The sequence below is a fragment of the Myotis yumanensis genome, unplaced genomic scaffold (assembly GCF_028538775.1).
Source record: "Myotis yumanensis isolate MYYU_CA2020_CCGP unplaced genomic scaffold, mMyoYum1.0.hap1 SCAF_13, whole genome shotgun sequence".
Taxonomy (NCBI): Eukaryota; Metazoa; Chordata; class Mammalia; order Chiroptera; family Vespertilionidae; genus Myotis; species Myotis yumanensis.
The window spans coordinates 1,425,846-1,440,969 of NW_027223764.1; the positions used below are offsets into that span (position 1 = coordinate 1,425,846).

Sequence of the window (15,124 nt, forward strand, 5' to 3'; positions counted from 1 at the left end):
CATCGGCCTGTGGACTGAAGGGTCCCGGGTTCGATTCTGGTGAAGGGCATGTACCTTGGTTGTAGGCACATCCTCAGTAGGGGGTGCGCAGGAGGCAGCTGGTTGATGTTTCTCTCTCATCGATGTTTCTAACTCTCTATCCCTCTCCCTTCCTCTCTGTAAAAAATCAATAAAATATATTTTTTAAAAATATGTTTTTATTTTTATTATATGCATTTTTATTGATTTCAGGGAGGAAGAGAGAGGGAGAGAGAGATAGGAACATCAATGATGAGAGAGAATCATTGGTTGGCTGCCTCCTGCATGCCCCCTACTGGGGATCAAGCCTGCAACCCAGGTATGTGCCCTTGACCAGAATTGAACCCAGGACCCTTCAGTCTGCAGGCCGATGCTCTACCCACTGAGCAACACTGGCCAGGGCACGCAATGCCATCTTGAAAAGCCTTGGTCCTGCGACCAGACAGCCTGCACCTCCCAGCACGGTGCCCCCCTGGAGACGTCTCTCGGGGCCCCTGGAGCTCCCAGCGTGGAAGCAGCCAGCCCATCCCAGGCTGTGTCCTCCTACCGGACCCTGCGCCCCCTCTCCCTGCCTGGTCCTGTGTCGGGGTGTGGGCGCCTCACTCCCATTCTCCCGCACTTTGTGTTCCCCACGGCGCACCCCCATCAACGCTTGTTCCCTCCAGTGGGAGGAGACCACACGGGCACATGAACGGAAATGTCCTAGGAACACGAGGGCTGGGCACCAAAGTATCAGCTCCTGTTGGGTTACTGTCCCACTGGGGCGAGGGCACTGTGGGCTGCAGGGGTGGTGGACACACAGCTGGCGTCATGGACACCGGTGGACGGAGGTGGACAAGGTGGACAGAGGGCCCACCAGGCCCCAGTGAGTGTCCATTGTAAGCAGGTCAGTGCCCACCGGGCAGAGGGCAGTCCGGTGGTACCGGAGCCTGGTCCCTGGCCCCCGGACGAGTAGGTACATGTACTGAGAAGGAGGCGCTCTGTCTGGCTGCCTTCCCGGTAGAATCCATCTCATGCTGCTGTCATCTAATCCTGCTGTTTATTTTACACAAAATCCCTCCTGAAATAAAACCTGTCAGACCCCATAAGCTTCAGAAAGAAATCAAGCAAATTCGGAGCTGACGCGGGGTACCCAGAGGCGCTGAAACCAACACGGGGAAGCATCGGCGTGTGAAGTATGGGCTTCGCGACGTGAGGACGCACTGGGAAATCACTTATGGGGGGAAATAAAGGCGGAGGGATGGGAGCCCCTCGGCTCATCAAAGCTGTCTCCCTGATTACAGGGCTTGCAGCTCAGAGCTCATTAGGCAGCGAGCTCTCTGCAGGCTCGGGGCCCCGGGGCCTTGTTATCTCCCGCTCCATTTAAAACCCTCACATCTCCTCGCAGTGCACACACAGCACTAATAGTCCCAGAATGTTCCAGGCTTTTTTATGAATCACTCTTTTAAAGGGGCTCATTGGCAATGCTTAAAATACAGTCCCGTGTGGAGCCCATCAAACAGCCTCTTTCATTCATAAAGACTGCCACCTCCTTGTGAGTTCCCATGCCCATTTGTTGAGTGAATGAATGGATGGATGAATGGCTGGATGGATGGATAGATGAATAAATGGATGGATGGATGGATGGATGGATGGATGGATGGATGGATGAATAAATGAATGGATGGATGGATGGATGGATGGATGGATAGATGAATAAATGGATGGATGGATGGATGGATGGATGAATAAATGAATGGATGGATGGATGGATGGATGGATGGATGGATGGATGGATGGATAGATGAATGAATGGATGGATGGATGGATGAATGGATGGATGGATGGATGAATAAATGAATGAATGGATGGATGGATGGATAGATGAATAAATGAATGGATGGATGAATGGATGGACGGATGAATGGATGAATAAATGAATGGATGGATGGATGGATGGATGAATAAATGGATGGATGGATGGATGGATGGATGGATGGATGGATGGATGATAGCTGATGGATGGATGGATGGATGATGGATGAATGGATGGATGGATGAATAGATGAATAAATGAATGGATGGATGGATGGATGGATGGATGAATAGATGAATAAATGGATGGATGGATGGATAATGGATGGATGAATGGATGATGGGATGGATGGATGGATGATGGATGAATGGATGGATGAGTGAATAGATGAATAAATTAATGGATGGATGGATAGTGGATGAATGGATGGATGAATGGCTCACTGCATGGATGGATGATGGATGGATGGATGGATGAATGATGGATGAATGGATGGATGAGTGAGTAGATGAATAAATTGATGGATGGATGGATGGATGAATAGATGAATAAATGGATGGATGGATGGATGGATGGATAATGGATGGATGAATGGATGATGGGATGGATGGATGGATGGATGATGGATGAATGGATGGATGAGTGAATAGATGAATAAATTAATGGATGGATGGATGGATGGATGGATGATGGGATGGATGGATGGATGGATGATGGATGAATGGATGGATGAGTGAATAGATGAATAAATTAATGGATGGATGGATGGATGGATGGATAGTGGATGAATGGATGGAAGAATGGCTTGCTGCATGGATGGATGATGGATGGATGGATGGATGGATGAATGGATGGATGGATGGATGAATGGCTCACTGCATGGATGGATGATGGATGATGGATGATGGATGGATGGATGAATGGATGGATGGATAAATAAATGATGGATGAGTGCTAGATGCCTAAGGGGGTTGCTGTGTACCTAGTGCCATGCTACCTGGCATGGAAACACTGTTGAGTAAAGAAATAGGCAACCACACAGGAAGCACATGACTAGGGCGTTACACAGCAGGCAACGGCTCTGTGGCCTTTCAGACACACCGCACCCATTTCCATAGCCACTGGCCTCTGTGCCAGGCACAGGCGTGGGCAGGCAGCTGGCACTGAAGGGCACGTGGGCCAGGCCTGATGGCAGCCTCACCCGCCTCACGTCCCAGCCTCGGTTTCCTCCCAGATCAATGGGATGATCTGTCGGGAGCACAGGGTCAGGTTATGCAGGAGGACGGTTTTGGGGGAGAGGGCCCCCTCGTTCCCTCGAGGGAGCAGCACCCCTCAAACCTCCCAGGAAATGCACGTTTCCCGCCGAGAGGGGGATTCCACACAGGCAGGCGCTTACCTGTTCGGACGTCATGGTTGATGCCTTCGACGGAGATGACGGCGCCCGGGATGCCTTTTCCGTGGGAATCCGTCACCAGGCCTTTGATGCCGCGGTGCACCTGCTCGGCAAACACGACAAGACGCGGTGAGCTCACCGACACGCGCGCCCCCCCCCCCCACCCCCCCCCGCCCCGTGGCACGGTGAGCACGGTGACCCTCAGGCCGCCCGGGCCACCAGGAGCCCTCACGCAGCCTCGCCCAGCTCGAGAGCTCCCTGGCGCCGTGTGGGCCTGGAAATGTCTTTGATTAGGGGGCTTGCGATGAGGAGCTTGCGAGGCAGCGAGCTCTCTGCAGGCTCAGAGTCTCCCCCTGGAGTGAAATCTTTCAGGCGTTTAAACGTGTTAGGGTTTGAGGGGGTCATAAGAAGAAACCCACTAGCCCGGGCGGTGTGACTCAGTGGCTGAGCGTGGGCACATGTACCAAAAGGTTGCCAATTCCATTCCTGGTCAGGGCACATGCCGGGTTTCAGGCTCGATCCCCAGTAGGGGATGTGTAGAACGCAGCCAATTGATGTTTCCATCTCTCTCCCTCTCCCTTCCTCTCTCTAAAATCAATAAAGAACATTTATCTTTTAAAAATCCACGAAGGATGGAATTTTGATACGCACCTATTTTAATTTTCCTGAGCTCTGTAGGCTTAGTATATAGAGAGGAAGGAGGAGCAGACGGCCCCTTCCACACTGGAGTGGCCACCTGGGACCACGGCCACCGGGACCACGGCCACCGGGACCACGGCCACCAGGAACCACGGCGACCCAGGACCATGGAGACCCGGGACCATGGAGACCCGGGACCACGGCCACCAGGGACCACGGCCACCAGGGACCACGGCCACCAGGGACCACGGCGACCCAGGACCATGGAGACCCGGGACCATGGCCACCAGGGACCACGGCGACCAGGGACCACGGCGACCCAGGACCATGGAGACCCGGGACCATGGCCACCAGGGACCATGGCAACCAGGGACCACGGCGACCAGGGACCACGGAGACCCGGGACCATCGCGACCCGGGACCACGGCCAACCAGGACCACGGCGACGAGGGACCACGGAGACCCTGGACCACGGTGACCAGGGACCACGGCGACCAGGGACCACAGTGACCAGGTATCATGGCCACGGTCCAAAGCACTAATTTGGTCTCACTTTCAGCCTCGTTCCTTAGCCACCCCCGCGGCAGCGCGGCCCACGCCGTACCTGCTCCATGAACACGATCAGGGACTCCCGGTTGTTCTCCCACTCCTCGGGCAGCTCGCTCTCGTGCGGGAACTTGTCGCAGCCCACGTAGATGGACAGCTCGAAGCCGTTCGTGTGGAGGTAGCTGAAGTCGTTGAGACCTGCCAAGCCAACCGCAGACGGGAAGCTGAGCCAGGCGCAGCGGGGCGCCGGACACAGGGGGCCGTGCCTGCGGGCCGGCACGAGAACAGGGTGTCGGGCAGCTACTGAGACAAAACATTCATGAGAGCAAGTGGGGGGGGGGGCTGGGGGGGAGGGAGGGGAGGACGCCACGGAACGGCTTGTGGGGAGACCGGCCCCTGAGAGCGCAGGGTACTGCGGTGTGACCGGACAGCCCTTCCCGCGCCATCAGCCCTGGCGGGGGACGGTGACACACGGCTCTGGGCCTGGAACCCCACTACTGTCAGAGCTTCAACATGGACCCGGAGCTGCCTTCACGGTGGGGAGGGCGCGGAGCAGAGCGGGCGGACACCGCCGTGGGGGGAACGCACAGGCGGTGCATTTGGAGATGCACAGGCCGCTCTCTGCTCAGCGCTGCTAACGAGCCAGCACCCTGAGCAGGAAGAGGCGAGGAGGCGGAGGGGGAGGCAGGGAACTTAGAAATCACATCTCGTTAACCCACCGAGAAATGACTCTGCAGGCCTGTCAGTCACACTGCCAGGGGGGTGATTACAGAGGCTCGAGCCCCCGCAAGGCTCTGCCGCCAAGTCCCTGAAATAATGGGAAACGTAACTGATGGAAAAAATCAGTCCCCGCAGCCGGTGAGGACGTGTGGCAGGCGGCTGCTCCGAGCGCTACTGCTGACCCCAGGGAAGGAATGGGGCACCTCCCTTTGTCTATCCCAGTGATGGCGAACCTATGACACGCGTGTCAGAGGTGACACACGAACTCATTTTGTTAGTTGATTTTTCTTTGTTAAATGGCATTTAAATATATAAAATAAATATCAAAAATATACATATTTGTTTTACTCTGGTTGCAAATATCAAAAAGTTTCTATATGTGACACGGCACCAGAGTTAAGTTAGGGTTTTTCAAAATGCTGACACGCCGAGCTCAAAAGGTTCGCCATCACTGGGCTAGGGGAATCCTCCTAGGACATGTGCTGTCGGCCACCTGTACAGCTCATACCCTCTCCCACCCCCACCCTGTTTGCTGTGGGGAATTCAGTAATGGCCTGGCCAATGCTGTTTCTTTCCTATGAAGATGAATCAGAGGCATGTTTCTTACATTAATGATTGCTGAGAAGAAGGGAGAGGGAGGGAGAGAAACCTCAATGATGAGAGAGAACCATGGATCGCTGCCTCCCGCACGCCCCCCACTGGGGATCAAGCCTGTAGCCCCGGCCTGTGCCCTGACCGGGAATCGAACCGTGACCTCGGTTCATGAGTCACTGAGCCACGCCGGCCGGGCTGGGTTTGCTCTTGGGGCCAGTATTTCCCCAAGTCTCCCCCTACCATCTCTGACCCCACACAATGGAGACAGTGGCTGAGAGCAGACCACGGAGTCCAACGGCCCCAGCTCCGCCCCTTCCCGTGTCCGAGCCCCAGCTCTCTCATCAGCTTCTCCACTCCACCCTTTTGCACGTCACGTTCGAGCTTTGCAACAGGGTGGGTTTGAGGTGGAGAACCTGTGAGATGGGAGCGAGCCCCGCCCCTCCGAGACTGGGACGCCGCAGAGCTGGGACCTGGACCTCCGGGAGCTGTAGTGTCAGGGCAGCGACGCTGCGGACAGGGCGGGAGGGCCGGGAGGACTCACTTCCGGCCACGGTGTGCCAGGAGGCCCCGTTGACGGTGCCGTCCTCCTTCTGGAAGTCCTCGGTGTGGCACACCCGCCGGCGGGCGTCGGTCATGAGGCGGTGGGTGGAGGCGTAGGCGTAGGCCAGCCAGCGGAACACGTGGTCGTCCGGCGTGGGCGTGCGCTCCTGCGTCTTCCAGGGGGACCGGGCCATGTCGTAGGGGTAGGCCACCACCAGCTCGCCGCCCTGCAGGTTGCCGCCCAGCACGAAGGGGACCTTCTCCATCCAGGCGATGACAGCCCTGGTCTCCGCCGCCACCTGCGAGCACCGACGCCGGGGACCACGTGAGAAGGAGGCCCGCTCCCCGACGCCCCAAACAGGGACTCGGTGGGAAAGCAGCCGTTGTATGGAAACTCTGAGCCCAGCTTAGAATTTCTAAATCCGTCCTGAAAACACTGGATTTCGTAGAAATAATGGATTTAAAAACGAGAAACCTGCCTGGCCATGTGGCTCAGTGGTTGAGCGTCAACCTATGAACCAGGAGGTCAGGGTTCGATTCCTGGTCAGGGCACAGGCCCGGGTTGGGGGCTGGATCCCTATTAAAGAGTGTGCAGGACGCGGCCGCTCCATCATTCTCTCTCATCATTGATGCTTCTATCTCTCTCCCTCCCCTTTCCTCTCTGACATCAATAAAAATGTTTAAAAAAATAAATAAATGAGACTAAAAGGTCGTAAACCAATCTAAATGAATGCACTTTGTTTGGGTCCTGATTTAAACAAGATGAGAGAGAGAGTGATTATAGTTAAATGTGAAGACGGCTGGACATTGTATAACATTACGGAACCCTTTATTTTTAGGCGATAATGGCAATGGTTTCCTGTCTGGAACGGGAGTCCCGTCTTGCAGATACAACTGTTCACACAGGAGACGCTGCCGTGCCTCCGGGGCCGTGGTCCTGCCCGGGGGTCTGTGCAGCTGAGGGCCAGGCTCAGTGGCAGCCGCAGAAAAGAACAAATAACGAGGCGTGTTTTTTTCCTGTTGTGTTTTTCTCTGTGTTCTTGTAAAGAAATATAATTAAGTGATTTTTATAAAGAATCTCCTCAAATATCCATTTGAAAGATGTTTTATTATCTAGCTCTTCCCACTCTGGGAGAAAATGTGTAAGAGAAGAAAGTGTGTAAGGGAAGGCTCTGTCTCCTTCTGAAATGTCACATCCTCTGCCCATGCGCTGGGCGTTCCCGCGGCCCCTCACAGCCCCCCAGCACCCCTCCGCTGGCCCCCAAAGCCCCACACAACCCCCGCCGGCCCCAGCAGCCCCCATTGGTCCCCCGCTGGCCCTGTGGCCCCCTCGCGGGCCCCCACTAGCCCCCTGTGGTCCCCCACAGCCCCCCATGCTCCCCACCGCTGCCCCCGCCCCCTGCACCGGGCAGACCCGGCGTTCTGCTCACCGTGGCGTTCTCCGACAGGAACCACTCGGGGATGGGGATGTGGTGGTTGGGCACGGGCCTCGGGCTGCTCTGCCGGGCCTCGGCCTCCCAGAGCGGCGAGTTTAAGTCGGGAAAGTTGTTGTTGATGTCAATCCCATCGTGGGTCCAGCGCCCCAGGGACCAGCCCCCCAGCTCTGAGCCCTGGGAGGCAATTCAGAAGGAGAGGGGCTCGCAGACTGTGGGCTGCGCGGACATGGGACGCCTCCCCCACCCGGGTGTCTCTGAGCCTCTCCACACGGCTGACCGAAGGCCACACCCACAGGCCACAGTCGGAACCCCTGCTGACATCTGTGGGTGCACAGCCACGCCACGGGGGGGGACTCCTGCACAGTCCCGGCTCTTCTCCCCTCGTGCCTCTCTGAGGGCTGCTGCGCTGGGCGGAGGAGACTGAGCGCCAATGAACCCAAAAGCCGTCCTGCCCCGGCCGGGGGCTCAGCTGCTTGGAGCACTCACTGTCCCGCACGCCAAACGGTTGTGGGTTCGATTCCTAGTCAGGGCGCACGCCTGGGCTGTGAATATGATCTCTGGTTGGGGCGTATGGGAGGCAACCAACTGGTATTTCTCTCTCACATCAATGTTCCTCTCTCTCTCTCTCTCTCCTCTCTCTCTCTCTAAAATTTAAAAATGTAAAATTGAATGAATGGAATGGAAGAATGAATGAAAATAGAAGTCCGTCATTGCAAACTCAACAGCCTCGCTGTCCGCGGCCCACAAATCCCCAACCGACTGTCGCAGCAAATCCCTGTCTATGTCGATAAATACAACGAACCTCCACGCGGTGACGCTGCATTTGGCAGGTCCCGTGGTTTCGGGAATAGTTTCCACTTTATTCCCAGGAAACACCAACTCTATTCTCTGCATAATCCAATGCACATGCATACTCTGCACCTACCCGTGCCCTGTGCACGCTCTACATCACACGTAGCACATGACACAGAGCCGATCTCTCAGGATCATAAACGACTCTCCTCCAGGAAAGATGAGAGGATCGCGAGTCATGCTCCGGCCGGGGCCTGGGCTAGGGTTTGAGTGAGGCGCCAGCCGCTGCTCTGCCATCACTGTGTCTATATGCAGGGGCACGTTCTCCTGTCTGCTGGCACGGGCCCCGCTCGGGGTCCCCGAAATTCTCTGTTCCAGTCTTTCCTGACCTGGTGGTGTCCCCGCCTCAGCAGAGACAACAAGGAAGCTACTGGTGGGGGTTTCTATTTGTTGATTCTGTTGGGGTTTTTCTCAGAGAGGGAGGAAGGGAGAGGGAGGCGGGAGGGAGGGAGGGAGGGGGGAGAGAGAGAGAGGGAGGGAGGGAGAGAGAGAGAGAGAGAGAGAGAGATAGAGAGAGAGAGAGAGAGAAGCAGCGATTTGCTGTTCCACTCATGTATGCGCTTATCGCTTGATTCTTGTGTGCGCCCTGACTGGGGACGGGGCCGGTGGCCTTGGCTGGGCTGCCCGGCCGGGGCCCATGGGTGGACTTGAACTCGGCGCCAGGTGCGCTGTGCAGCCAGGGCCAGCGGTCGGGCGGGGAGCGGCGCGGCCCTTACCCCCTCGGAGGCCTTCTCGTAGCCGTCGGGGTTGAGGGAGGGCAGGATGTGGATGCGGGTCTCCTCCACCAGGCGGACGATGCGTGCGTTGCCCGCCAGGTACTCCTGGCACAGGAACTGCACCAGCAGCAGCAGCAGCTCGCGGCCCAGCACCTCGTTGCCGTGGGCGCCCGCCATGTAGTGGAACTCGGGCTCCCCTGGACCGGGCGGGACACAGGCACGTCAGCTGCTGTGCAAGCCGCTCACCGCGCCGCTCGCAACCCTCTGCCTGGCAGCCACTGGCCACCTCAGCCTGCTGGCCTTTTTTTTCTTTTTCTTCTAAATATATTTTTATTGATTTCATACAGAAGGGGAGGGAGGGACAGAAACATCAATGATGAGAGAATCATGAATCGGCTGCCACCTGCACGATCATTAATCAACCCAGGAACCAAGAGGTCAGGGTTCGATTCCCGGTCAGGGCACAGGCCCGGGTTACAGGCCCAGGTTGCAGGCTCGATCCCCAATAGGGGGTGTGCAGGAGGCAGCCGATCAATGATGTTTCTCCGCTCCCTCTCCCTTCTTCTCTCTCTAAAAAAAAAAAAAAACAAAGAAAAACCCAAAAAACTAGGGGCCTCCTCTGACGGAGCCGTTACTGAGCAGGGGTGCAGGGGCCTCCTCTGACGGAGCCGTTACTGAGCAGGGGTGCAGGGGCCTCCTCTGACGGAGCCGTTACTGAGCAGGGGTGCAGGGTTTCTGGCGGAAAAGGACTTTGTCCTAAGCATCCAGGCGTTTCCTCCCTGGCCAGTGGGCCGGCTCAGAGCTGGGGGCAGGGCTCACATGGCCCCCGTCAGGAAAGGGTATTTCCAGGATCAATCAGCCGGCGGACGGGCGGCTCGGAGACCCAGGTGCAGACTGAGTGGGAAGGGGCGGCCGGCTCTGTCCTGCGCCAGGGCTGACCCCACCGGCCACGTGCGCCCCCGGGGGCCTCACCGACTTCGTGCTCCCCGGGCCGGTCGGAGATCTCCACGGCATAGAGCTTCAGGCCCTGCTGGCTCTTGCCGATGTTGTAGATCCTGGTGATGTTGGGGCACATCTCACTCACCACCTTCATCAACTGGAAAACAGGACGGACCAGGCTCTGAGCTGGGACGGCTGCGCACGGAGGGGCAGGGCCTCCCAGCAGACAGACCCCTGCCCCCTCCCACGGCCCCGATGGCGCCCTCACCACACCCCGTGCTGTCCTCGCGCCTGAATGTCCTCCTCGGCCCCTCTGCCGGCCCCCCAGCACCACCAGCTCCTCTCCACGTCACCCCCACCCTGACCTCCCAGCTCCGTGTGTAGAACCTCCCCTGACGCTCAGACTCCGCACAGCCGCCTCCCGGGCACTCGGGCCAGCCTCCCTCCCAGCGCCCGGCCAACCGTTCCAGAACCATGTCCTTGGCCCGACCTCCACGCCTCTGCTCGAGCCGCCTCACTGCCCAGAGCAACCTCGCCCGCCTCTGCTGCCCAGGCCCGACCGGCCGGAGGATGGCGCCCCATCTCCACCGATGCCCACCCCCCCAGGCCAACCGGGCGGCCCCCCTCCCTCCCCTCCTCCCAGGTATCTCTCCTGGGACGGCCTCACATGCACAGTTATCTAGTCCGCACCATGAGGAAGTCCTGGCCCTCATGGTCCCACACGCAGGAGACGTAACACATGTAACACGGGACTGAGCGATTCTAAAGCGGGACCCGTGCGTGGAGCCATGAACTCCCTGGGAGACCAGTGTCTGTGCACCGTCCTCCGGCCCCTCCCATCCACCCACCGGGCCGGGCGGGACAGCGTCTCCCGGTAAGTCCCTCTCCTGCCCTGGGACTCGCACCCTCAGCACCGTCCCTCCCGGCAGCAGGCCTTCTACTCTCTCTCCTCTCCCTCCTGTGGCTCCTCCCTTTTGTTTGTTTGTTTTGTTTTCATATATTTTTATTGATTTCAGAGAGGAAGGGGGAGGGAGAGAGAGAGAAATATGAATGATGAGAGGGAATCATGGATCAGCTGCCTCCTGCACGCCCCCCACTGGGGATGGAGCCCGCAACCCGGGCTGTGCCCTGACCGGGAATCGAACCTGGGACCCTTCAGTCTGCAGGCCGACGCTCTATCCACTGAGCCCCACCAGCCAGGGCTTCCTTTTCCTCTGAACAGCACAGAAGCACCCAGACCTCGAGGGGCTCGGTCAGTGCTGAGGTCGGGCTGTCCATTACAATCAGAAGGAGAGATGGTAGGTTTCCATCCGGGCCCGTCGGCTGTTGATGGCCCGAGGGGGGTCAAGTATCGATAGTTTTCCAAACTCCCAGGCGATCCTACCACGCAGCCAAGACGGAGGCTCGGAGTCTCTGAGTAGCAACGGGTGGGGTTCTGCGTGCTCGGTGACTCAGTTTCCCCATCGGTAACGCCGGTCCAAGGTGAGGGCTTCCTGCCATCACTATTCTCAGTTATCCTAGAGCAGTGAACCTATGACACGCGTGTCAGAGGTGACACGCGAACTCATTTTTTGGTTGATTTTTCTTTGTTAAATGGCATTTAAATATATAAAATAAATATCAAAAGTATAAGTCTTTGTTTTACTATGGTTGCAAATATCAAAAAATTTCTATATGTGACACGGCACCAGAGTTAAGTTAGGGTTTTTCAAAATGCTGACACACCGAGCTCAAAAGGTTCACCATCACTGTCCTAGATCCTGTTTCTCCTGGGACTGCACACCACCGACACCCTTACATCCGCGAATCCCTCACACACAGAGATGCGTAAGAAGCTAGAGAATTAAGTCAGGAGCGTCCGGGTGGGCATTCCATTCCCGCCACCTGCTGGCGAGGAGCCCCTGACGCCTCCTCACCTTCTCTACCTGAAACCACAGGCATCCGTGGTCCCGCCAACCCGAGTGTTCATTCCGGCTCTGTCCCTAGCTTGTCACCCGCGTCTCTGAAGGGGAGAACCCGTGTGCTTCTTCCTGGGGCCGTCCCTCTCACGCTGACCCCCCCCGGCTCTCACCTGGCGCATCTCCTTGTAGCTGTGGTGCCTGAAGTCCAGGTCGTCTGTGGTGGTCATCTCGTTGCGCCGGTGGTAATAGTTGTTTGGGTCTAGAGAGAGGAACACAGTCTGAGTTCTTAGGTGTTTCCTGGTACCTGTGGGGGCTCTGCTGGACGCCTGACTCAAGAGGGGGCACAGCCCATCTCCACCATCCCACAGAGGGGAGAGAACCTTTCTAGAAGCTTCTTATGAGTCAGAATCATCCGGTGATGGCAAGCGTGGGCCTGGAGCCAGGACGCCTGGGCTCAGGTCTCTGCTCTTCCAGGTATGGGCTGTGTGACCCTGGACACCACACGGGGTCTCTGCCTTGGTTTCTTCACCCGAAAACAGAAACGTACTGGCCCCGCCCGCCGTGGTTTCCTGTAGTCTGAGTTGGCGTGACCTGTGTGCCTCGCACGCTGTCAGCACTGGATGGATGGGTGGGTGGGTGGTGGATGGGTGGATGGTGGATGGATGGATGGATGTGTGGATGGATGGATGGATGGATGATGGATGGATGTGTGGATGGATGGATGGATGTGTGATGGATAGATGGATGGATAGAGGATGGATGGATGGATGGAGGATGGATGGATGTGTGGATGGATAGATGGATGGAGGATGGATGGATGTGTGGATGGATAGATGGATGGATAGAGGATGGATGGATGGATGGATGGAGGATGGATGGATGTGTGGATGGATAGATGGATGGATAGAGGATGGATGGATGGATGGATGGAGGATGGATGGATGTGTGGATGGATGGATGGATGTGTGGATGGATGGATGGATGTGTGGATGAATAGATGGATGGATGGATGGATGTGTGATGGATAGATGGATGGATGGATGGAGGATGGATGGATGTGTGGATGGATAGATGGATGGATGGATGGATGTGTGATGGATGGATGGATGGATAGATAGATGGATGGGTGGATGGGTGGATGGATGGATGGAGGATGGATGGATGGGTAGATGGAGGATGGATGGAAGTGTGGATGGATAGATGGATGGAGGATGGATGGATGTGTGGATGGATAGATGGATGGATGGGTGGATGGGTGGATGGGTGGATGGGTGGATGGATGGATGGAGGATGGATGGATGGATGGAGGATGGATGGATGTGTGGATGGATAGATGGATGGAGGATGGATGGATGTGTGGATGGATAGATGGATGGATGGGTGGATGGGTGGATGGGTGGATGGATGGATAGATAGATGGATGGGTGGATGGGTGGATGGATGGATGGAGGATGGATGGAAGTGTGATGGATAGAAGGATGGATGGATGGTTGAATGAGTCGAAGGATGAATGAATGAATGAGCTAATGAATGAATGCCACGCTGCACGCAGAAATGAGAATCTTTGCAAGTGTGGTGGACACTCTCGGTTGCTTACCCAGCATTCAGTCCACTGCCATCCCTCCTAACAGAAACCTTGTGCCATTTGGGGACCCACCCCCACCTCCATTCTCAGAAACAGGCCTCACACCCCCAGCTCCCGGGGCCCACGTGACGGGTCTGAGCCAATCGGAGCATCGCATCCCGGGCCACTGTTACTGCTGCAGGTTGGAGGGAAGGACTTCCACGCCACAGCAGAGGAGTGAGTGAGAATCTCTCCCGGGCACAGGCCAGAGAGAACCCCCAAAACACCAGGAGCGAACGCGTGAACCAACGCTGGAGCCAGTTTCCCTGGACTTCCCGTCACACGATGAAGGGCCCCCTCACCCACTACTCGAGGGGGAGCTGGGGAGCTGGTGCTGGGCTGGAAGCGCCCCAATAGCATAGTCAGGAGGTGTTGACAGTGCTCGCCTCTGGGGCCTGGGGTTCCGGGGTCTGCAGAGGACCTGTCTGCTCTTGAATCGACTCCCTCCGTATAAATGGACTTTCTGGTGCCTTCCTGCCTGTGACTGTATAAGCCTGTATTGCTTCTGTAATCACAAAACCACACAGCACTCAGCAGAAAGGGGAGGCCGGAGGAGTGAGGAGTGGAGAGAGGCGGGGAGAGGGGAAAGAGAACAGCGATGAGATAGAGAATCATGGATCGGCTGCCTCCTGCATTCCCCCTTCTGGGGATCGAGCTCACAACCCGGGCCTGTGCCCTGACCGGGAATCAAACTGTGACCGCCTGGTTCAATGTCCAACCACTGAGCCACACCAGCCGGGTGGCTTTCCCCTTTAAACGCCACCTGGAGGACACAGCCAGGGGCCCTGCCAGCTCAGGTCTCCCTCCAACTGGAGAGAACAGGTGCCCCGGGCCGGGGACCACACGGCAAGGCTGTGGCCGCAGCAGGTGTCGGTTTGACCCAAGTGGCTGGACGGACAGCTGTGGGGGCAGGGCCGTGGCGGTATCCGAGCAGTGAGTCCTGGTTCATGCCACCAAACGTGGTCCCTGACCAGCCCAGACCTTCTGAACTGATCTCAGAGAGGGAGGGAGACATAGAAACATCACTGATGAGAGAGAATCATGGATCAGCTGCCTCCTGCATGCCCCCCACTGGGGATGGAGCCCGCATCCCGGGCCTGTGTTCTGACTGGGAATCGAACCGGTTCATTGGTCGATGCTCAACCCCTGGTCTATTTGATTCCCCTTTGGGGGCACCTCAGGGGCACGGGGGGCACGCTCACCGGGCAGCGGGCAGCCGAGGACCTCCAGCCGCAGGCAGATGCTCCCGTCCTGGAACCAGGACTGCGGGTTGACGCGGAGGTAGCGGGCCACCATGGGCACTGGCAGCTCGTTGAGGACGGGGACCTCCTTCTCACTGTTCCCCTCAAACACCTGCTCACACAGGGGGAGGGACCACTGTCAGCGCTGGTGGGTCAGGGGTAACGACTCC

The 15,124-nt window shown here is 57.2% G+C and overlaps 1 protein-coding gene across 1 annotated transcript in view; it reads right to left on the bottom strand.

Annotated features, from left to right (window-relative positions):
- CPXM2 (carboxypeptidase X, M14 family member 2) overlaps positions 1 to 15,124 on the bottom strand; it is a 45,165-nt gene that overhangs the window by 1,646 nt on the left and 28,395 nt on the right. Inside the window, exons 6-13 of the mRNA XM_070432053.1 lie at positions 14,916 to 15,066; positions 12,260 to 12,348; positions 10,222 to 10,345; positions 9,250 to 9,446; positions 7,676 to 7,855; positions 6,247 to 6,544; positions 4,450 to 4,589; positions 3,210 to 3,309 (exon numbers count right to left, since the gene is read on the bottom strand). Coding sequence (XP_070288154.1) covers positions 3,210 to 3,309; positions 4,450 to 4,589; positions 6,247 to 6,544; positions 7,676 to 7,855; positions 9,250 to 9,446; positions 10,222 to 10,345; positions 12,260 to 12,348; positions 14,916 to 15,066 — 1,279 coding nt within the window. The remainder of the gene's footprint in view (positions 1 to 3,209; positions 3,310 to 4,449; positions 4,590 to 6,246; positions 6,545 to 7,675; positions 7,856 to 9,249; positions 9,447 to 10,221; positions 10,346 to 12,259; positions 12,349 to 14,915; positions 15,067 to 15,124) is intronic.